We start from the raw sequence: 23,284 nt of genomic DNA on the forward strand, positions 1-23,284 counted from the left end.
TATGTACATCCTAGTAGTAGTGGATCATGCTACTAGGTATCCTGAAGCTATTCGCCTTAGGTCGACTACTGCCCCTGCAGTAGCCAAGGCCCTCATTGGTATCTTTACCAGAGTGGGTTTCCCTAAGGAGGTGGTGTCTGACAGAGGTACCAACTTCATGTCAGCATACCTAAAACACATGTGGAATGAGTGTGGAGTGACTTACAAATTCACTACACCATACCATCCACAAACTAATGGCTTAGTTGAGAGATTCAACAAGACATTAAAAGGCATGATCATGGGGCTCCCAGAAAAACTCAAAAGGAGATGGGATGTCCTCTTGCCATGTCTGCTTTTCGCTTACAGAGAGGTGCCACAGAAGGGAGTAGGATTCTCACCCTTTGAACTTCTGTTTGGTCACCCTGTAAGGGGACCACTTGCTCTTGTTAAAGAAGGCTGGGAGAGACCTCTTCATGAACCTAAACAAGACATAGTGGACTATGTACTTGGCCTTCGCTCTAGAATGGCAGAGTACATGGAAAAGGCAAGCAAAAACCTTGAGGCCAGCCAACAGCTCCAGAAGTTTTGGTATGACCAAAAGGCTGCAATGGTTGAGTTCCAACCAGGGCAGAAAGTCTGGGTTCTGGAGCCTGTGGCTCCCAGGGCACTTCAGGACAAATGGAGTGGCCCTTACCCAGTGCTAGAAAGGAAGAGTCAGGTCACCTACCTGGTGGACCTGGGCACAAGCAGGAGCCCCAAGAGGGTGATCCATGTGAACCGCCTTAAGCTCTTCCATGACAGGGCTGATGTGAATCTGTTGATGGTAACAGATGAGGATCAGGAGACAGAGAGTGAACCTCTCCCTGATCTTCTGTCATCAGACCCAAAAGATGGCTCAGTAGGTGGAGTGATCTACTCAGACACCCTCTCTGGCCAACAGCAAGCTGATTGTAGGAGAGTCCTACAACAGTTTCCTGAACTCTTCTCCCTAACCCCTGGTCAGACACACCTGTGTACCCATGATGTGGACACAGGAGACAGCATGCCTGTCAAAAACAAAATTTTTAGACAGTCTGACCATGTTAAGGAAAGCATCAAGGTGGAAGTCCACAAGATGCTGGAATTGGGAGTAATTGAGCGCTCTGACAGCCCCTGGGCTAGCCCAGTGGTCTTAGTCCCCAAACCTCACACCAAAGATGGAAAGAAAGAGATGAGGTTTTGTGTGGACTACAGAGGGCTCAACTCTGTCACCAAGACAGATGCTCATCCAATTCCTAGAGCTGATGAGCTCATAGACAAATTAGGTGCTGCCAAATTCGTAAGTACCTTTGACTTGACAGCAGGGTACTGGCAAATAAAAATGGCACCTGGAACAAAAGAGAAAACAGCATTCTCCACACCTGATGGGCATTATCAGTTTACTGTTATGCCCTTTGGTTTAAAGAATGCCCCTGCCACCTTCCAAAGGTTGGTGAATCAAGTCCTTGCTGGTTTGGAGTCCTTTAGCACAGCTTATCTTGATGATATTGCTGTCTTTAGCTCCACCTGGCAGGATCACCTGGTCCACCTGAAGAAGGTTTTGAAGGCTCTGCAATCTGCATGCCTCTCTATCAAGGCATCCAAATGCCAGATAGGGCAGGGAACTGTGGTTTACTTGGGCCACCTTGTAGGTGGAGGCCAAGTTCAGCCACTCCAACCCAAGATCCAGACTATTCTGGACTGGGTAGCTCCAAAAACCCAGACTCAAGTCAGGGCATTCCTTGGCTTGACTGGGTATTACAGGAGGTTTGTGAAGGGATATGGATCCATTGTGACAGCCCTCACTGAACTCACCTCCAAGAAAATGCCCAAGAAAGTGAACTGGACTGTGGAATGCCAACAGGCCTTTGACACCCTGAAACAAGCAATGTGCTCAGCACCAGTTCTAAAAGCTCCAGATTATTCTAAGCAGTTCATTGTGCAGACAGATGCCTCTGAACATGGGATAGGGGCAGTTTTGTCCCAAACAAATGATGATGGCCTTGACCAGCCTGTTGCTTTCATTAGCAGGAGGTTACTCCCCAGGGAGCAGCGTTGGAGTGCCATTGAGAGGGAGGCCTTTGCTGTGGTTTGGTCCCTGAAGAAGCTGAGACCATACCTCTTTGGGACTCACTTCCTAGTTCAAACTGACCACAGACCTCTCAAATGGCTGATGCAAATGAAAGGTGAAAATCCTAAACTGTTGAGGTGGTCCATCTCCCTACATGGAATGGACTTTATAGTGGAACACAGACCTGGGACTGCCCATGCCAATGCAGATGGCCTTTCCAGGTTCTTCCACTTAGAAAATGAAGACTCTCTTGGGAAAGGTTAGTCTCATCCTCTTTCGTTTGGGGGGGGTTGTGTAAGGAAATGCCTCCTTGGCATGGTTGCCCCCTGACTTTTTGCCTTTGCTGATGCTATGTTTACAATTGAAAGTGTGCTGAGGCCTGCTAACCAGGCCCCAGCACCAGTGTTCTTTCCCTAACCTGTACTTTTGTATCCACAATTGGCAGACCCTGGCATCCAGATAAGTCCCTTGTAACTGGTACTCCTAGTACCAAGGGCCCTGATGCCAAGGAAGGTCTCTAAGGGCTGCAGCATGTCTTATGCCACCCTGGAGACCTCTCACTCAGCACAGACACACTGCTTGCCAGCTTGTGTGTGCTAGTGAGAACAAAACGAGTAAGTCGACATGGCACTCCCCTCAGGGTGCCATGCCAGCCTCTCACTGCCTATGCAAGTATAGGTCAGTCACCCCTCTAGCAGGCCTTACAGCCCTAAGGCAGGGTGCACTATACCATAGGTGAGGGTACCAATGCATGAGCATGGTACCCCTACAGTGTCTAAACAAAACCTTAGACATTGTAAGTGCAGGGTAGCCATAAGAGTATATGGTCTGGGAGTTTGTCAAACACGAACTCCACAGCACCATAATGGCTACACTGAAAACTGGGAAGTTTGGTATCAAACTTCTCAGCACAATAAATGCACACTGATGCCAGTGTACATTTTATTGCAAAATACACCCCAGAAGGCACCTTAGAGGTGCCCCCTGAAACTTAACCGACTGTCTGTGTAGGCTGACTAGTTCCAGCAGCCTGCCACACTAGAGACATGTTGCTGGCCCCATGGGGAGAGTGCCTTTGTCACTCTGAGGCCAGTAACAAAGCCTGCACTGGGTGGAGATGCTAACACCTCCCCCAGGCAGGAGCTGTAACACCTGGCGGTGAGCCTCAAAGGCTCACCCCTTTGTCACAGCCCAGCAGGGCACTCCAGCTTAGTGGAGTTGCCCGCCCCCTCCGGCCACGGCCCCCACTTTTGGCGGCAAGGCTGGAGGGAACAAAGAAAGCAACAAGGAGGAGTCACTGGCCAGTCAGGACAGCCCCTAAGGTGTCCTGAGCTGAGGTGACTCTAACTTTTAGAAATCCTCCATCTTGCAGATGGAGGATTCCCCCAATAGGGTTAGGATTGTGACCCCCTCCCCTTGGGAGGAGGCACAAAGAGGGTGTACCCACCCTCAGGGCTAGTAGCCATTGGCTACTAACCCCCCAGACCTAAACACGCCCTTAAATTTAGTATTTAAGGGCTACCCTGAACCCTAGAAAATCAGATTCCTGCAACAACAAGAAGGACTGCCTAGCTGAAAACCCCTGCAGAGGAAGACCAGAAGACAACTGCCTTGGCTCCAGAAACTCACCGGCCTGTCTCCTGCCTTCCAAAGAACTCTGCTCCAGCGACGCCTTCCAAAGGGACCAGCGACCTCTGAATCCTCTGAGGACTGCCCTGCTTCGACGACGACAAGAAACTCCCGAGGACAGCGGACCTGCTCCAAAAAGACTGCAACTTTGTTTCAAGAAGCAGCTTTAAAGAACCCTGCAACTCCCCGCAAGAAGCGTGAGACTTGCAACACTGCACCCGGCGACCCCGACTCGGCTGGTGGAGAACCAACACCTCAGGGAGGACCCCCGGACTACTCTACGACTGTGAGTACCAAAACCTGTCCCCCCTGAGCCCCTACAGCGCCGCCTGCAGAGGGAATCCCGAGGCTTCCCCTGACCGCGACTCTCTGAAACCTAAGTCCCGACGCCTGGAAAAGACCCTGCACCCGCAGCCCCCAGGACCTGAAGGACCGGACTTTCACTGCAGAAGTGACCCCCAGGAGTCCCTCTCCCTTGCCCAAGTGGAGGTTTCCCCGAGGAAGCCCCCCCTTGCCTGCCTGCAGCGCGGAAGAGATCCCTTGATCTCTCATTGACTTACATTGCGAACCCGACGCTTGTTCTAACACTGCACCCGGCCGCCCCCGCGCCGCTGAGGGTGAAATTTCTGTGTGGGCTTGTGTCCCCCCCGGTGCCCTACAAAACCCCCCTGGTCTGCCCTCCGAAGACGCGGGTACTTACCTGCAAGCAGACCGGAACCGGGGCACCCCCTTCTCTCCATTCTAGCCTATGCGTTTTGGGCACCACTTTGAACTCTGCACCTGACCGGCCCTGAGCTGCTGGTGTGGTAACTTTGGGGTTGCTCTGAACCCCCAACGGTGGGCTACCTTGGACCAAGAACTGAACCCTGTAAGTGTCTTACTTACCTGGTAAAACTAACAAAAACTTACCTCCCCCAGGAACTGTGAAAATTGCACTAAGTGTCCACTTTTAAAGTAGCTATTTGTGAATAACTGGAAAAGTATACATGCAATTGAAATGATTCAAAGTTCCTAATGTACTTACCTGCAATACCTTTCAAACAAGATATTACATGTTAAATTTGAACCTGTGGTTCTTAAAATAAACTAAGAAAAGATATTTTTCTATAACAAAACCTATTGGCTGGATTTGTCTCTGAGTGTGTGTACCTCATTTATTGTCTATGTGTATGTACATCAAATTCTTAACACTACTCCTTGGATAAGCCTACTGCTCCACCACACTACCACAAAATAGAGCATTAGTATTATCTATTTTTACCACTATTTTACCTCTAAGGGGAACCCTTGGACTCTGTGCATGCTATTCCTTACTTTGAAATAGCACATACAGAGCCAACTTCCTACAACTATGTCCTCTAGGGGCTAAATATATGGCTACAGTGCATTACTTACTGACATTTTCTTTTCATGTGGTTATTCCCTCTAGGGTCTAACTATATGGATATATGACCATGTTTCTTACAAATGCATTGTTCTCTAGGGGCGATTCTGAGCATTACAGTCTAATCCAAAAGTTTATTTCTGATAAAGGTTTTTATTGGGTTAACATGATAATTTTATTTGTTTTATTAATCTCTCCTTATTGCAATTATGACCATGATTCAGGCCAACTTAACATTCTTATTACACTATGACTGAACATTCTTGATATGTTTGGGTGACCCTTCTAGTTTATTTCTTTCGTTACTCCTCCATGGCTATCTTGTGTCTTTTCCTGGGAAATGTGTGAGCCAGCCAGCAACTCCGATGGCGAGGCGGTGAAAGTGGTATTCTATTGGAATTAGCATGGCAGATTTAAATTAGGATGCTAAATGGCAACATTTTCATTTTTGGCTGCAATTGAAGGGAGAAGGTAATTGGAAGTACTTTAGTTATATGCAGAGCCACTGGAATTATGTGGCAGGGAAAGACAAAATTATGAGGCAGGGTTGACCAATTTATGTGGCAAGAAAAGCCCAGTTATGAATTTACAATGCCAATAGCTCTAACTGAGGCAAATGCGAGACCTATTGCATTGCAAATGCTTGTTTTACAATATTGTCATATTATTGCTTTAGTTAGAACCCTACCAGCTACACTGTTAGAGGTTCTCCTTTTTGCTGGGATCAGTTACAAATGTAAGAAAAAGGTCCCCTCTTACAAACCTGCTGATCTCTTCTATTGGTTGTTGTGCAATAGTCCAGTTTGTCCTAAACCATGTGTAAATGTAGCGCTTTTCCACTGAGCAAGGTTTGTGCCTTTTCTGTGTGTAAACTCTATGGTTGTGTGACCATTTCTTGAAAATTGGAGAGATGCGGATCAATTCAAAGCAGTATCATTGGTTCAAGACTGAGAAAGGCAAAAAGGACAACCCAGGGATCCGATTAGATGCTCTTTCTTCAGAATGTCTCACTTTATCTCTTCGGAAGTTTAAAGAAATAGGACTGTAGAGCTATTATAAACACACCAAACCTGTCCTTATTCCCTTTCTTCCTCTGTTGCAGCTGATCCGAATTGTGAGAGTGAGAAGGTAGAGTTTTTTAACCTGGTCCTGCTGTTCTGTGAGCTGATTCGCCATGATGTTTTCTCGCACAACATCTACCTTTGCACTCTGATCTCACGGGGTGATTTGGCACTGGACTCTCATGCGCCACATCCTCGCTCACCTTTTGATGACACAGGAGAGGACCAGGACCGAAAGGAGCCAGAGGGGAACAGCAGCATTAAGCTGGAGGTAAGGATGGCTCATTTGGTTTTATTTTTTTATAGAAACCAGTTCTGCAGGCCTTTTATAGATATTGCGGAGCACTACCAAAAGAACTTATGCTGGTGGAACTGTTGGGGCAAAGCAGACTGAGCTGAATACCATGGATGGGATACTGAGGTTTACATGGATAGTGCACGGATGGTGAAAAGCTTACACTGCTCCATAGCACTGACCCGGGTACTTTAGGACGTGTTAATTTCATACCGCTGGTACGAGGTTGTTATTACTGGGTCAGTATAGTGCCGCTAGTGAACTCCTGGAGTCCTGCAGCACTGCTTGTGGGAGCATGCTTTCCTGCATGGCACTCGGCTTTCTGTTATGCTGTAGTACCAACCTTCATTGCTGTCCACACTCCTATCGTTTGGAGGAAACTGTTAGAGGCTGCTTCCTGCGGGCCTTGGGCAGTGTGTGCTTACCCACTTGTATTTCATTTTTTTGTTACCATTGGTGGCCCTTGGTGTAAGGAAATGCCTCCTTGGCATGGTTACCCCCTGACTTTTTGGTTTGCTGATGCTATGTTTTGATTTGAAAGTGTGCTGAGGCCTGCTAACCAGGCCCCAGCACCAGTGTTCTTTCCCTAACCTGTACTTTTGTTTTACACAATTGGCACACCCTGGCATCCACGTAAGTCCCTTGTAACTGGTACCCCTGGTACCAAGGGCCCTGATGCCAGGGAAGGTCTATAAGGGCTGCAGCATAGCTTATGCCACCCTGGGGACCCCTCACTCAGCACAGACACACTGCTTGCCAGCTTGTGTGTGCTGGTGAGGACAAAACGAGTAAGTCGACATGGCACTCCCCTCAGGGTGCCATGCCAACCTCACACTGCCTATGCAGTATAGATAAGTCACCCCTCTAACAGGCCTTACAGCCCTAAGGCAGGGTGCACTATACCATAGGTGAGGGCACCAGTGCATGAGCACTATGCCCCTACAGTGTCTAAGCAAAACCTTAGACATTGTAAGTGCAGGGTAGCCATAAGAGTATATGGTCTGGGAGTCTGTCATACACGAACTCCACAGCACCATAATGGCTACACTGAAAACTGGGAAGTTTGGTATCAAACTTCTCAGCACAATAAATGCACACTGATGCCAGTGTACATTTTATTGTGAAATACACCCCAGAGGGCACCTTAGAGGTGCCCCCTGAAACCTTAACCAACTACCTGTGTAGGCTGACTGGTTTTAGCAGCCTGCCACACTCGAGACATGTTGCTGGCCACATGGGGAGAGTACCTTTGTCACTCTGTGGCTAGTAACAAAGCCTGCACTGGGTGGAGATGCTATCACCTCCCCCTTGCAGGAGCTGTAACACCTGGCGGTGAGCCTCAAAGGCTCACCCCCTTTGTTCCAGCGCCACAGGGCATTCCAGCTAGTGGAGTTGCCCGCCCCCTCCGGCCACGGCCCCACTTTTGGCGGCAAGGCCGGAGGAGATAATGAGAAAAACAAGGAGGAGTCACTGGCCAGTCAGGACAGCCCCTAAGGCAACCTGAGCTGAAGTGACTCTGACTTTTAGGAATCCTCCATCTTGCAGATGGAGGATCCCCCCCCAATAGGGATAGGAATGTGACCACCTCCCCTTGGGAGGAGGCACAAAGAGGGTGTACCCACCCTCAGGGCTAGTAGCCATTGGCTACTAACCCCCCAGACCTAAACACGCCCTTAAATTTAGTATTTAAGGGCTTCCCTGAACCTAAGAATTTAGATTCCTGCAACTTGCAGAAGAAGAGGACTGCTGAGCTGAAAAACCCTGCAGAGAAGAAGACACCAACTGCTTTGGCCCCAGCCCTACCGGCCTGTCTCCCTCCTTCAGAAGAAACCTGCTCCAGCGACGCTTTTCCTGGGACCAGCGACCTCTGAATCCTCAGAGGACTGCCCTGCTTCCAAGAGACCAAGAAACTCCAGAGAACAGCGTCTCTGTTCAACAAAGACTGCAACTTTGTATCCAGAGGAGCAGATTTAAAGACCCCTGCAATCCCTGCAAGAAGCGTGAGACTTGCAACACTGCACCCGGCGACCCCGACTCGACTGGTGGAGAACCAACACCTCAGGGAGGACCCTCCGGCGACTCCGAGACCGTGAGTAACCAAAGTTGTCCCCCCTGAGCCCCCACAGCGACGCCTGCAGAGGGAATCCCGAGGCTCCCCCTGACCGCGACTGCCTGACTCTGAAATCCCGACGCCTGGAAAAGACCCTGCAACCGCAGCCCCCAGGACCTGAAGGATCGGAACTCCAGTGCAGGAGTGACCCCCAGGAGGCCCTCTCCCTTGCCCAGGTGGTGGCTACCCCGAGGAGCCCCCCCCTTGCCTGCCTGCACCGCTGAAGAGACCCCTTGGTCTCCCATTGAAATCCATTGGAAACCCGACGCTTGTTTGCACACTGCACCCGGCCGCCCCCGCGCTGCTGAGGGTGTACTTTCTGTGTGGACTTGTGTCCACCCCGGTGCCCTACAAGACCCCCCTGGTCTGCCCTCCGAAGACGCGGGTACTTACCTGCTGGCAGACTGGAACCGGGGCACCCTCTTCTCTCCATTGAAGCCTATGCGTTTTGGGCACCACTTTGAACTTTGCACCTGACCGGCCCTGAGCTGCTGGTGTGGTAACTTTGGGGTTGCTCTGAACCCCCTACGGTGGGCTACCTTGGACCCAAACTTGAACCCCGTAGGTGGTTTACTTACCTGCAAAAACTAACAAACACTTACCTCCCCCAGGAACTGTGAAAATTGCACTGTCTAGTTTTAAAATAGCTATATGTGATTTATATGAAAACTGTGTATGCTATTTTGATTATTCAAAGTTCCTAAAGTACCTACCTGCAATAACCTTCATTTAAAGTATTACATGTAAAATTTGAACCTGTGGTTCTTAAAATAAACTAAGAAAAGATATTTTTCTATACAAAAACCTATTGGCCTGGAATTGTCTTTGAGTGTGTGTTCCTCATTTATTGCCTGTGTGTGTACAACAAATGCTTAACACTACTCCTTTGATAAGCCTACTGCTCGACCAAACTACCACAAAATAGAGCATTAGTATTATCTCTTTTTGCCACTATCTTACCTCTAAGGGGAACCCTTGGACTCTGTGCATACTATTCCTTACTTTGAAATAGTGCATACAGAACCAACTTCCTACACTTGGTCACTGCAGGAAACGGCCTCTTTTTTATGATCACCCTCCACCTCCCCGTTCCATCCCCCCCCCCACAAAACGTGGTCTGATGCGGCCAGTTTTTAGACTCTCCTTCTCAGGAACCAGTGCATGTGCTCTGATCCCCTCAAAGCTTTGTACACTTGATCAGATTACTTCACCTATGGCACCGGAGGCCCCCAGGTCTTGTAAGTTAAATGTCACTAGTGGGCTGGAGCATTTAATTGTGCCATCACTACTGTGATAAGGGAAAACATGGCCTTAGGTCTCCCATCGCAGCCCTCGGGGCAGCTTTTTTTAACCTGCAAACTCTACATGGCAAAACGCTTATGCCAAGTTGAAACCTCCCTTTTTTTTTTTTATAATTCTCCCCTAAGGAAGGTCTTGGTAGCCCACAAAATCAAAAGAAGGGCACGTTCCTGGTGTGCTGGACATGCCATGATAGTGAAAACTCGAAATCTACCTTTTCACTGTGGCAAGGCTGGTAGCCCCATTGGCTATTGTGGAGCTGCATACTATAAATATAGTACTCCAAGGAATCAAATTAATTGTTGCATGAAATCTGACTAATTGCTGAAGTAGAAATTAAAGTAATTTCTAAAGCAAATGTGACTATAGAAAGTCATCACTTTGTTGCCCATTTCTCTTACAGCCCTTCCTGAATGTAGGCAGCTGTGGTCACCAGAGACAACAGGCTGCCCACTTCTAGGAAGTGTGAAGCACTTCCAGGAATAATGAACAAAGAGAAACCATTGGTGTGAGGAGGAGTGACATCCTCCAGCTGAATGGCTACTGGGTGGTGAAAACGGATGGCCAGCTTCAAAGAGCTTCCTATCAGTGACTAGTGCATCAGTGAAGCACATGAGGGTCACACCTCTACATGGCTGCTCCTTTGTGTAGACAGACAGAATGTCCCCTCCTCTGGAGGGGATAAACCCATTGCAGAACCTGTTTTCTAGGTGAAACTGTTGTCCCATTGGCTAGTGAGTCCTTCCTTCTCATGAACATGAAGGTGACTTAAAAGGGGCATCCCTTAAAAGGACTGCCCTGCTGCTCCCTGGGCCCAGCAAAGAGGCCGTACCAAAGACTGGACTGCACCTACTGCACCCATGGAACACACAAAGAAGGATGAGACTGCTTTGCCCACTAGTGAAAGAGAGCTCCATCTGTGCCAGGACTGATAAAGAGACACCAAGAGATAATTGGCTAATTTTCTGGCCACCAGAAGTTAAGGAAATCTGCACCCCTCGAGTGCCCAGGAATGCCAAAGTGCCTTCTGGGAGATCAGGTCCTGACCTTCCTGAGATGTCCTCAAGTCTGTGGGACCCGTACCCAGTGTTTAATTTGAGCTGGTGATTTCCGGTGTGGGGCACCAGCACATATTTTTGAGGAACAGCACTTATTTTTCTGCCTCATGCATTTACTGCAAGCAAAAGACACGTATGAGAAAGACAGAGGAAGATAACAATGAAAACATGTCACAAAAGGAGAAAGTAGAAAGCTACAAGAGTGAGCTGAAGGGGCAGGGAGTGGCTTTAAATGGATGAAAGAGGGCTGAGATGGCTTTAGGATTACGCTGCCTCCGTATTCTGAGCTCGCACATTTAAATGCAGCAGCCGCGTGTTTCAAAAGAGAGCTTTGGGCATGGCACGTTTTTATTTACAAATGAAGCACTGCCCGTAGTGGAAGTCGAAGCGGACTTAGGTCCCCAGAAATAAAAGATTTACTTACCTGTAAGCAACTGCTGAGGCTGCTGTAACTGGGAAACAAGCAGTGGCTGGACCTACACTTGACTTCTCAGCTGCATTATGGGAGATAGAGCCCTGAGGTCGGAGGCCAATCTTGACAGTCATGGATTCCAGGGGGCCCCCAGGAACATTGACCTCATCTTTGCAGCATCCTTGGCATCCTGTATTGCCAACATCAGGACCACTTCTTGCCTGGAGTGCAGTGAAGGAGAACATTGCACTGAGCACCCAGAGACTGCTGGACCTATCAGTTAACTGTCTTTCTGGACCAAAGTGATCCCTGTGACTCACTCCCAGCCAATAGTGGCCCACCCAAGAGATCATTGGTTATTGTTTTGGCCCATTGGCTGAGAACCAGCTAAGCTGATTACAACCAATTTTTATGCTTAAAAAAAAATACTTACCTTTGAAAAATCGTTGTTGTTCTGGTGCCTATTCAAAGATAAAAAATATCCTCTATTTTTATAAATTGGTGTTCATTTTTTTGTGTCTTCTTTCTTATTATTGACTCGTTTAGTACTTCTAAATGCTTTACACTTGTTCCTTTGATTAAGCCTGATTGCTTCTTGCCACAGCCACCTAGGACTGAGCTGAGAGTTTTATTAAAGTAACCTAACTTGACCTGATCAAGATAGTGTCATTATTCAGTGATGAGGTCTCACAACCAAACCACATAATAATCCGCTTTCCTATGGTCACTATTACTGGAGCGCATCAAGTGGGTAACCTACTTGCTCTCAGGGGGGCCTTTTTGTAGGGCTTGAAGGACTATCAGTGGATAGTAGGCAGCTTCTAGTGTGGGCACTAGCGTCTCAAGGAACACAGCAACCAGAAAATGATGTTACTGAAAGGAATCCTTTTTGTTCAAAATAGGTTTCCTCTTCCTGTCCACCTCTGCCCCTTTTCCTGTATGGTTAGCTGTCGTTTATCACTGATGGCTTCCATGTGGAGGTATTCCACACACTCCCTGTAGACCGACTCCATTACTCCCCCTCCTCCCCCCCCTCATTGATGAGAGTTAAGTTTTTTTGAAATTGCACTCTGGTCTGGAAACCTACACAATCCAAAATTCAAAGTATCAGGGCAAGAACATCTGTGTGGCTTGTTTATGCCATTATTTTTTTTGTAATATCCTAAGCATTTTTCTCCACGAGTTCAGCATTCATGCAAGCCCAATGGAGTTGCTCCTGTTTCCTAAAGTCAGAGATGGGCTCTGGTGTCATAGGGAGTAACTAAAGATGACCCCTCTTAGTGAAAGTGAACTCTAGCCTCTTGATCCAGGCTATGAGAGACTGACTATTGTGACACTTTAATTGGTATTGTATGAACAGGCCTTTTTTTGTTTTTACCTGTATCCCAATGGAGAGATGGTCTGTCCGCTCCCTCTGTGTAATGTCTGTGCAGTGTACCGTAACAGAAGACATGGAAGGAGACACATTAAGTGCTGTGTTTTGGGAGGGGGGGAGTGTATGTATATATTAGGTTGGAGTGGCCTTGCTAGGATTGTGGAATAATTAAGTTCACTTCATGTTTGTTAGAAGATGATGGTTCCTTTAGTGTAATGGCGCTAGTGTCCATCTCAGAAACTGGAGCTTGATCAGACCATACACAGCTCTACTGCCAGGCTCATCCCCTCACCTAGTGCTCACCTCACCAGCACGTCAAGAGGCTTCACCGGCCCCCAATCTCACTTGTCACTGTTGGAATCACATCTGATGCACTAAACGGCAGTCATAAAACCCTAAATTCGTAGAAGGATTTGACAGTGTGCCTTCTGGTCACCGCACTGCCAAACTGACAAGTACAAAGACGCTTTTGGTAGCCTAGAGACATTTACTCAGTGGCCATCCCTTTTCCAAACAAGCTGGAAATGGCAAACTGGATAGAAACTGTTACTGGAAAAGACTGGTAATAGCAACCTTGTGCATTACTTAAAATTCTTTTGTCCTTGAAGAAGCAGGTGCTAATAATATGTAACATAGCTAAGGTTAACATACCAATAGAAACATTTACCTTCTAGTCTGGAGAAGAAGTTGTGCCTACAAAAGGGAACGATAATGGTGATGACCATACTGACCAATTGGCCTTTGGGACACTCTTTTTACTGTAGGGGTATCACTAATGAAATAGTAGCTCTTGAACCAAACTGAATACTTGTTTTTGTGTATTATAAACTTGTGCAATCTATGAATAAAGTTTGGGCCCACTCAGTGCTTATGGAGTATTATAAAATGAAATACCTAAGCCAATATGTTGAGCTTTATATAAAGGAGCAGCCATTCCCACCACCCTGTTTGCAGTACCTAATGCCTCTGTTTCTCCTCAGGACACTGGTCTCTCCGAGTCAATGGACATGGATCACAACTCCAGTGCACTCTTCGACGAAATGGAGAAAACAGACTTTGCTGTAAGTTTACTTGAATCTAACATACCACTCTTTAGGGGTGTATTTCAGTATATGTTGCCTGCTATAGGCCATGAAACAGTGTATATATGGGTATCTAGACTCAGTTAATGTTCTTTATTTGGCTAGAAATAGCCATAAAAGCACAAAACAGACAATTCATTATATCATAGATAAAAATTCAGTTAGAGTACATGGGTATTCTAGACTAAATTTTTTGTGCATTCAGAAGAAACACAGCCCAACATACTCATGCTGTGTATTGGTTTCATTGTTCCAAGGAGCACATTATATTACTTGTAGATCATCTTTACTGAAATAGCCGGGATTCTGGGAAGTACAACCATGGCCCTCCTTCAGGCTCTTGTGCTACAAACAAGCAGCATGTTGTCATAAATTGTAGATTCTGTGAGTTGTTTTGAGTGTCTTTCCTTCATAGACTGACACTTTTTAGATCACAGCCTTCCAGACAGCACTGCTGTCTGGTTTTCTAAAGACATCTTGAAGAATTTCAGAAAGTTAGCCTAACAATGCATTCCCCTCATTGATTGCCATGCCATGCCATGGCCATAGCGTGCCATGCCAAGACCATACCATACCAGAAACTCACACTTTCTGTATTTCCATTTGCTCTTCCCGTTGACTAGACTGTGTGTTCGATGGCATGTGTGGCTGTAGATACACATGCTCTTCATACTCCTACCATCTAGTGATGGGTCTGGAATGGTGCAAGTTGTTTTTGTTCGAATAAGTGTTCCAAGTCACAGGATCGAGTGACTCCTCCTCTCAGTGATATTGCACATTGGCATTGACGCTTTTGTTAGATTGTTTTGTCTCCTCCATCTGGTTTGGATGTGTGTGACTTTGCACATTGTTTTCTCTCCGCCATCTGGTTTGGATGTGTGTGACTTTGCTTCATCTTTTTACAACTCGCTCCAGTTCGAAATCTTTCCTCTACTTTACCCTCTTTCAAGGGCATTGTTCTCGCTTGCGCTTCTTCCACCTTAGCACTCGCGTCGACTTTTTGGTTCGGTCACTGACCGCGCTACCTTCGGGGCGTCTACGCCCAACTTGGGCCTTTATTCCACACTGCCCAGTCGTGCATGCCAGCCTGATGGAACTGACTCCTTCCTGCTTCTGTCTTCGGTGCCGTGAAAATTTTCCACACACCGACCAGCATCTGATGTGTTATCTCTGCCTCTCCCCTGATCATCAAGAGGTTACCTGTGATGCCTGCAAATCTTTCCGATTGAAGAAGACTCTTCAGGACCGAAAAACATGTCGATTGAAAATGGCCCACAAGACTCCAGATGACACCTCGGACATCTTGGGAGGAACCCGCACTGAAGGAGCCCGTGCAGCAGGAGGAAGTCCTCTCCATTCAAGACTCTTCAGACTCCGACGTCCAGTCTGACATCGAAAGCCACAAGATCACTTTGACAGAATCTGTGAGTACTGTGGCCCCTCCTGCTCACCCCAAGGCTCTTTAAAGGGCCATTCTCGAGATCACTAGTCCGCTACTGCCACCAGGCCATGTTTGGAGCCAAAAGGCTTCTTCGGCTGCCCCGCCTCAGCACCAAAATCATCTACCAAGACCAAGGCACCATCCTCTGCTTTGACTTCCTTTTTATCAGACCGAAAGATCATCTCTGTCTTGATTTGAGCTTCAGCTCTGAGCCAAACACTTCCAGCCTCCACTTGGGTGCTGACCAGATCACACCGACTGAAATCTTTGGTGCCGAAACACACAGAGTTGAGATAATCAGAACAGAGGGACTCTGGTCAGTCTTCTGCTACCCGCTCTCCTGTGGAGCCTTTACTGAAGACTATGAATTCTCGTCAGCACCTGTTTAGGGGAGAATACAGGTAGTATAATTGCATCCTCCCCTGTACTTTTGAAAAGGAAGCTTTCCTTCCAGTAAGTTTTGGACACTCCTCCACCGCAAAAGAACAGAACTAAGGACAATTCCTCTAGTCCGCCTCATAGGCCTTCTCCACCACCTCTTTCTCCACCGCCTCCTTCTTTCCCTTCACCTCCCTCCTCTCTCTCCCTCCCCTCCTCATTCTCCTGCTTCACCTACACAGGGAGAATATACTGTGCAGAGTTCCCCTTTATTTGCTGGGGGGTTTAGGTGGACCACAGTACGACCCAGACCCTTGGGATACTTATGATCCCCACCTTATTCCCTCTAATGATCCTGACTTCTATCCCGCACACCCCTCGCCACCAGAATATACTGTTTCATACCAATAAGTAGTGGCACGAGCAGCTGCTTTTCATAACGTAGAATTACATGGAGACCCTATCGAACAGATGCTCCTCTTCGATAACCTTACTTCTACACATAGGGATGTTCTTTTCCTCCCAATGGTCCTCGTCATGCTTCATCACGCAGACAATCTTGAATTAGCCCTTCCGCTCTAGGACTATTACACCTAGAGTTGACCTTTGACCCTATGTAAATCAGGTCTCAGGGCCCCCCCCCCCCCCCCCCCCCCCCCCCCCCACCCAAACTAGATTGTTGCTACCACAGCTCGAAAACATGCTAACAGCCAGGCCACTGGAGACTCTCCTCCTCCTGAGGAGAGTACGAAAATTGATGCTGCAGGCAAAAGGGTTGCTGCCCAGGCAGCCAATCATTGGCGTATCACCAGCTCACCAGCGTTGTTGGCCAGATATGACCCGGCTCACTGGGACGAAATGGAGGAGCTCCTTAAGTTCTTACCAGCATAGCACCTGAAAATGGCAGACAATTTCTAATAATTCTATTTGCTGTGTCCTGGATGCCGCTGACACAGCTGCATGCATCTTTAACACCATTGTCCTTCTCTGAAGGCACGCTTGGCTGCACTGCTCTGGTTTCAAACCAGAAGCCAGCAAGTGGTCCTTCATATTCCCTCCCACAAGGAGCATCTTGGTGGGCCTCAAGTGGACACTACCCTTTAAAAGCTAAAAAAGGACAGACACAGAAAAAGCTATGGGTGTCCTTCAGTCCCCCACACAGAGGCGCTTGTCGTGGCCCCGGTGTAAGGAAATGCCTCCTTGGCATGGTTAACCCCTAACTTTTTGCCTTTGCTGATGCTAAGTTTTGATTGAAAGTGTGCTGCGGTCTGCTAACCAGGTCCCAGCACCAGTGTTCTTTCCCTAAACTGTACCTTTGCTTCCACAATTGGCACAGCCCTGGCACTCAGATAAGTCCCTTGTAACTGGTACCCCTGGTACCAAGGGGCCTGATGCCAGGGAAGGTCTCTAAGGGCTGCAGCATGTCGTATGCCACCCTGGGGACCCCTCACTCAGCACATGCACACTGCCTCACAGCTTGTGTGTGCTGGTGGGGAGAAAATGACTAAGTCGACATGGCACTCCCCTCAGAGTGCCATGCCAACCTCACACTGCCTGTGGAATAGGTAAGTCACCCCTCTAGCAGGCCTTATAGCCCTAAGGCAGGATGCACTATACCACAGATGAGGGCATGTGCATAAGCACTAAGCCCCTACAGTGTCTAAGCCAAACCTTAGACATTGTAAGTGCAGGGTAGCCATAAGAGTATATGGTCTGGGAGTTTGTCAAACACGAACTCCACAGTTGAATAATGGCTACACTGAAAACTGGGAAGTTTGGTATCAAACTTCTCAGCACAATAAATGCACACTGATGCCAGTGTGCAATTTATTGTAACATACACCCAGAGGGCATCTTAGATATGCCCCCTGAATACCAATCCGACTTCTAGTGTAGGCTGACCAGTTTCTGCCAGCCTGCCTGTAAGGAAATGCCTCCTTGGCATGGTTGCCCCCTGACTTTTTGCCTTTGCTGATGCTATGTTTACAATTGAAAGTGTGCTGAGGCCTGCTAACCAGGCCCCAGCACCAGTGTTCTTTCCCTAACCTGTACTTTTGTATCCACAATTGGCAGACCCTGGCATCCAGATAAGTCCCTTGTAACTGGTACTTCTAGTACCAAGGGCCCTGATGCCAAGGAAGGTCTCTAAGGGCTGCAGCATGTCTTATGCCACCCTGGAGACCTCTCACTCAGCACAGACACACTGCTTGCCAGCTTGTGTGTGCTAGTGAGGACAAAACGAGTAAGTCGACATGGCACTCCCCTCAGGGTGCCATGCCAGCCTCTCACTGCCTATGCAGTATAGGTAAGACACCCCTCTAGCAGGCCTTACAGCCCTAAGGCAGGGTGCACTATACCATAGGTGAGGGTACCAGTGCATGAGCATGGTACCCCTACAGTGTCTAAACAAAACCTTAGACATTGTAAGTGCAGGGTAGCCATAAGAGTATATGGTCTGGGAGTCTGTCAAACACGAACTCCACAGCACCATAATGGCTACACTGAAAACTGGGAAGTTTGGTATCAAACTTCTCAGCACAATAAATGCACACTGATGCCAGTGTACATTTTATTGCAAAATACACCCCAGAGGGCACCTTAGAGGTGCTCCCTGAAACTTAACCGACTGTCTGTGTAGGCTGACTAGTTCCAGCAGCCTGCCACACCAGAGACATGTTGCTGGCCCCATGGGGAGAGTGCCTTTGTCACTCTGAGGCCAGTAACAAAGCCTGCACTGGGTGGAGATGCTAACACCTCCCCCAGGCAGGAGCTGTAACACCTTGCGGTGAGCCTCAAAGGCTCACCCCTTTGTCACAGCCCAGCAGGGCACTCCAGCTTAGTGGAGTTGCCCGCCCCCTCCGGCCACGGCCCCCACTTTTGGCGGCAAGGCTGGAGGGAACAAAGAAAGCAACAAGGAGGAGTCACTGGCCAGTCAGGACAGCCCCTAAGGTGTCCTGAGCTGAAGTGACTCTAACTTTTAGAAATCCTCCATCTTGCAGATGGAGGATTCCCCCAATAGGGTTAGGATTGTGACCCCCTCCCCTTGGGAGGAGGCCCAAAGAGGGTGTACCCACCCTCAGGGCTAGTAGCCATTGGCTACTAACCCCCCAGACCTAAACACGCCCTTAAATTTAGTATTTAAGGGCTACCCTGAACCCTAGAAAATTAGATTCCTGCAACTACAAGAAGAAGGACTGCCTAGCTGAAAACCCCTGCAGAGGAAGACCAGAAGACGACAACTGCCTTGGCTCCAGAAACTCACCGGCCTGTCTCCTGCCTTCCAAAGATCCTGCTCCAGCGACGCCTTCCAAAGGGACCAGCGACCTCGACATCCTCTGAGGACTGCCCCTGCTTCGAAAAGACAAGAAACTCCTGAGGACAGCGGACCTGCTCCAAGAAAGGCTGCAACTTTGTTTCCAGCAGCTTTGAAAGAACCCTGCAAGCTCCCCGCAAGAAGCGTGAGACTTGCAACACTGCACCCGGCGACCCCGACTCGGCTGGTGGAGATCCAACACCCCAGGAGGGACCCCAGGACTACTCTGATACTGTGAGTACCAAAACCTGTCCCCCCTGAGCCCCCACAGCGCCGCCTGCAGAGGGAATCCCGAGGCTTCCCCTGACCGCGACTCTTTGAATCCAAAGTCCTGACGCCTGGGAGAGACCCTGCACCCGCAGCCCCCAGGACCTGAAGGACCGGACTTCCACTGGAGAAGTGACCCCCAGGAGTCCCTCTCCCTTGCCCAAGTGGAGGTTTCCCCGAGGAATCCCCCCCTTGCCTGCCTGCAGCGCTGAAGAGATCCCGAGATCTCTCATAGACTAACATTGCGAACCCGACGCCTGTTTCTACACTGCACCCGGCCGCCCCCGCGCTGCTGAGGGTGAAATTTCTGTGTGGGCTTGTGTCCCCCCCGGTGCCCTACAAAACCCCCCTGGTCTGCCCTCCGAAGACGCGGGTACTTACCTGCAAGCAGACCGGAACCGGGGCACCCCCTTCTCTCCATTCTAGCCTATGTGTTTTGGGCACCACTTTGAACTCTGCACCTGACCGGCCCTGAGCTGCTGGTGTGGTAACTTTGGGGTTGCTCTGAACCCCCAACGGTGGGCTACCTTGGACCAAGAACTGAACCCTATAAGTGTCTTACTTACCTGGTAAAACTAACAAAAACTTACCTCCCCTAGGAACTGTGAAAATTGCACTAAGTGTCCACTTTTAAAACAGCTATTTGTCAATAACTTGAAAAGTATACATGCAATTTTTATGATTTAAAGTTCCTAAAGTACTTACCTGCAATACCTTTCGAATGAGATATTACATGTAGAATTTGAACCTGTGGTTCTTAAAATAAACTAAGAAAATATTTTTTTCTATACAAAAACCTATTGGCTGGATTTGTCTCTGAGTGTGTGTACCTCATTTATTGTCTATGTGTATGTACAACAAATGCTTAACACTACTCCTTGGATAAGCCTACTGCTCGACCACACTACCACAAGATAGAGCATTAGTATTATCTATTTTTACCACTATTTTACCTCTAAGGGGAACCCTTGGACTCTGTGCATGCTATTCCTTACTTTGAAATAGCACATACAGAGCCAACTTCCTACATTGGTGGATCAGCGGTGGGGTACAAGACTTTGCATTTGCTGGACTACTCAGCCAATACCTGATCACACGACAAATTCCAAAATTGTCATTAGAAATTGATTTTTGCAATTTGAAAAGTTTTCTAAATTCTTAAAAGACCTGCTAGGGCCTTGTGTTAGATCCTGTTTAGCATTTCTTTTAGAGTTTAAAAGTTTGTAAAAGTTTGAATTAGATTCTAGAACCAGTTGTAGATTCTTAAAAAGTATTCCAACTTTTAGAAGCAAAATGTCTAGCACAGATGTGACTGTGGTGGAACTCGACACCACACCTTACCTCCATCTTAAGATGAGGGAGCTAAGGTCACTCTGTAAAATAAAGAAAATAACAATGGGCCCCAAACCTACCAAAATACAGCTCCAGGAGCTTTTGGCAGAGTTTGAAAAGGCCAACCCCTCTGAGGGTGGCAACTCAGAGGAAGAGGATAGTGACTTGGAGGAAAATTCCCCCCTACCAGTCCTATCTAGGGAGAACAGGGTCCCTCAAACCCTGACTCCAAAAATAATAGTCAGAGATGCTGGTTCCCTCACAGGAGAGACCAACACCTCTGAAATCACTGAGGATAGCCCCAGTGAAGAGGACATCCAGTTAGCCAGGATGGCCAAAAGATTGGCTTTGGAAAGACAGATCCTAGCCATAGAGAGGGAAAGACAAGAGATGGGCCTAGGACCCATCAATGGTGGCAGCAACATAAATAGGGTCAGAGATTCTCCTGACATGTTGAAAATCCCTAAAGGGATTGTAACTAAATATGAAGATGGTGATGACATCACCAAATGGTTCACAGCTTTTGAGAGGGCTTGTGTAACCAGAAAAGTGAACAGATCTCACTGGGGTGCTCTCCTTTGGGAAATGTTCACAGGAAAGTGTAGGGATAGACTCCTCACACTCTCTGGACAAGATGCAGAATCTTATGACCTCATGAAGGGTACCCTGATTGAGGGCTTTGGATTCTCCACGGAGGAGTATAGGATTAGATTCAGGGGGGCTCAAAAATCCTCGAGCCAGACCTGGGTTGACTTTGTAGACTACTCAGTGAAAACACTAGATGGTTGGATTCAAGGCAGTGGTGTAAGTAATTATGATGGGCTGTACAATTTATTTGTGAAAGAACACCTGTTAAGTAATTGTTTCAATGATAAACTGCATCAGCATCTGGTAGACCTAGGACCAATTTCTCCCCAAGAATTGGGAAAGAAGGCGGACCATTGGGTCAAGACAAGGGTGTCCAAGACTTCAACAGGGGGTGACCAAAAGAAAGGGGTCACAAAGACTCCCCAGGGGAAGGGTGATGAGACAACCAAAACTAAAAATAGTAAAGAGTCTTCTACAGGCCCCCACAAACCTGCACAGGAGGGTGGGCCCAGAGCCTCTTCACAAAACAATGGGTACAAGGGTAAAAACTTTGATCCCAAAAAGGCCTGGTGTCATAGCTGTAAACAGCATGGACACCAAACTGGAGACAAGGCCTGTCCCAAGAAAGGTTCCACTCCAAACTCCCATCCAGGTAACACTGGTATGGCTAGTCTCCAAGTGGGATCAACAGTGTGCCCAGAGCAAATCAGGGTCCACACTGAAGCTACTCTAGTTTCGGAGGGTGGGGTGGATTTAGCCACACTAGCTGTCTGGCCGCCTAACATGCAAAAATACAGACAGCAACTCTTAATTAATGGGACTAGAATAGAGGGCCTGAGGGATACAGGTGCCAGTGTCACCATGGTGACAGAGAAACTGGTTTCCCCTGGCCAATACCTGACTGGAAAGACTTACACAGTCACCAACGCTGACAATCAGAGAAAAGTACATCCCATGGCAATGGTTACTTTAGAATGGGGAGGGGTCAATGGCCTGAAACAGGTGGTGGTCTCTTCAAATATCCCAGTGGACTGTCTGCTTGGAAATGACCTGGAGTCCTGAGCATGGGCTGAGGTAGAACTAAAAACCCATGCAGCAATGCTGGGTATCCCTGAACTGGTGTGTGTGAAAACAAGAGCACAATGCAAGGCACAGGGTGAACAAGTAGAGCTGGAGTCTGGAAGAATGGCCCAGCCTACCAAGAGAACAGGAAAGTCAGTTGGGAAACCAACTGCAACACAGCAAAAGAAAGGGAACCTCTCTTCTCAGGAAGAAGTTCTGCCCTCTGAGGGAACTGAGCCTTTGGAGCTTGAACCTTATCAGGTTGAGCTCTTAGGCCCAGGGGGACCCTCAAGGGAGGAGCTGTGTAAGGGACAAGAAACCTGTCCCTCTCTTGAAGGCCTTAGGCAGCAAGCTGCTGAAGAGTCCAAGGGCAAGAAAAATGGAACACATAGGGTCTATTGGGAGGATGGACTCCTGTACACTGAGGCCAGAGACCCCAAACCTGGTGCCACTAGGAGAGTGGTAGTGCCTCAGCTGTTCAGAGAGTTCATCCGAACATTGGCCCATGACATTCCCCTTGCTGGACATTTGGGACAAACCAAGACGTGGGAGAGGCTAGTCAACCACTTCTACTGGCCCAATTTGTCCAACATGGTTAAGGAGTTTTGCCTCTCCTGCCCCACCTGTCAAGCCAGTGGTAAGACAGGTGGGCACCCAAAGGCCCCCCTCATTCCACTTCCAGTGGTGGGGGTCCCCTTTGAAAGAGTGGGTGTGGACATAGTTGGTCCACTGGAACCTCCCACAGCCTCAGGAAATATGTATATCCTGGTAGTAGTGGATCATGCTACCAGGTATCCTGAAGCTATTCTCCTTAGGTCGACTACTGCCCCTGCAGTAGCCAAGGCCCTCATTGGTATCTTTACCAGAGTGGGTTTCCCTAAGGAGGTGGTGTCTGACAGAGGTACCAACTTCATGTCAGCATACCTAAAACACATGTGGAATGAGTGTGGAGTGACTTACAAATTCACTACACCATACCATCCACAAACTAATGGCTTGGTTGAGAGATTCAACAAGACATTAAAAGGCATGATCATGGGGCTCCCAGAAAAACTCAAAAGGAGATGGGATGTCCTCTTGCCATGTCTGCTTTTCGCTTACAGAGAGGTGCCACAGAAGGGAGTAGG

General features: G+C 48.2%; 1 protein-coding gene across 13 annotated transcripts in view; it reads left to right on the top strand.

Moving 5' to 3' along the window:
- MED12 (mediator complex subunit 12) overlaps positions 1-23,284 on the top strand; it is a 786,294-nt gene that overhangs the window by 138,168 nt on the left and 624,842 nt on the right. For all 13 annotated transcript variants that reach the window (XM_069209253.1, XM_069209261.1, XM_069209285.1 and 10 more), the window contains 2 exons: positions 6,187-6,416; positions 13,675-13,755. In XM_069209253.1, the coding sequence (XP_069065354.1) occupies positions 6,187-6,416; positions 13,675-13,755 (311 nt within the window). The remainder of the gene's footprint in view (positions 1-6,186; positions 6,417-13,674; positions 13,756-23,284) is intronic.

The sequence above is a fragment of the Pleurodeles waltl genome, chromosome 2_1, assembly GCF_031143425.1.
Source record: "Pleurodeles waltl isolate 20211129_DDA chromosome 2_1, aPleWal1.hap1.20221129, whole genome shotgun sequence".
Lineage (NCBI taxonomy): Eukaryota > Metazoa > Chordata > Amphibia > Caudata > Salamandridae > Pleurodeles > Pleurodeles waltl.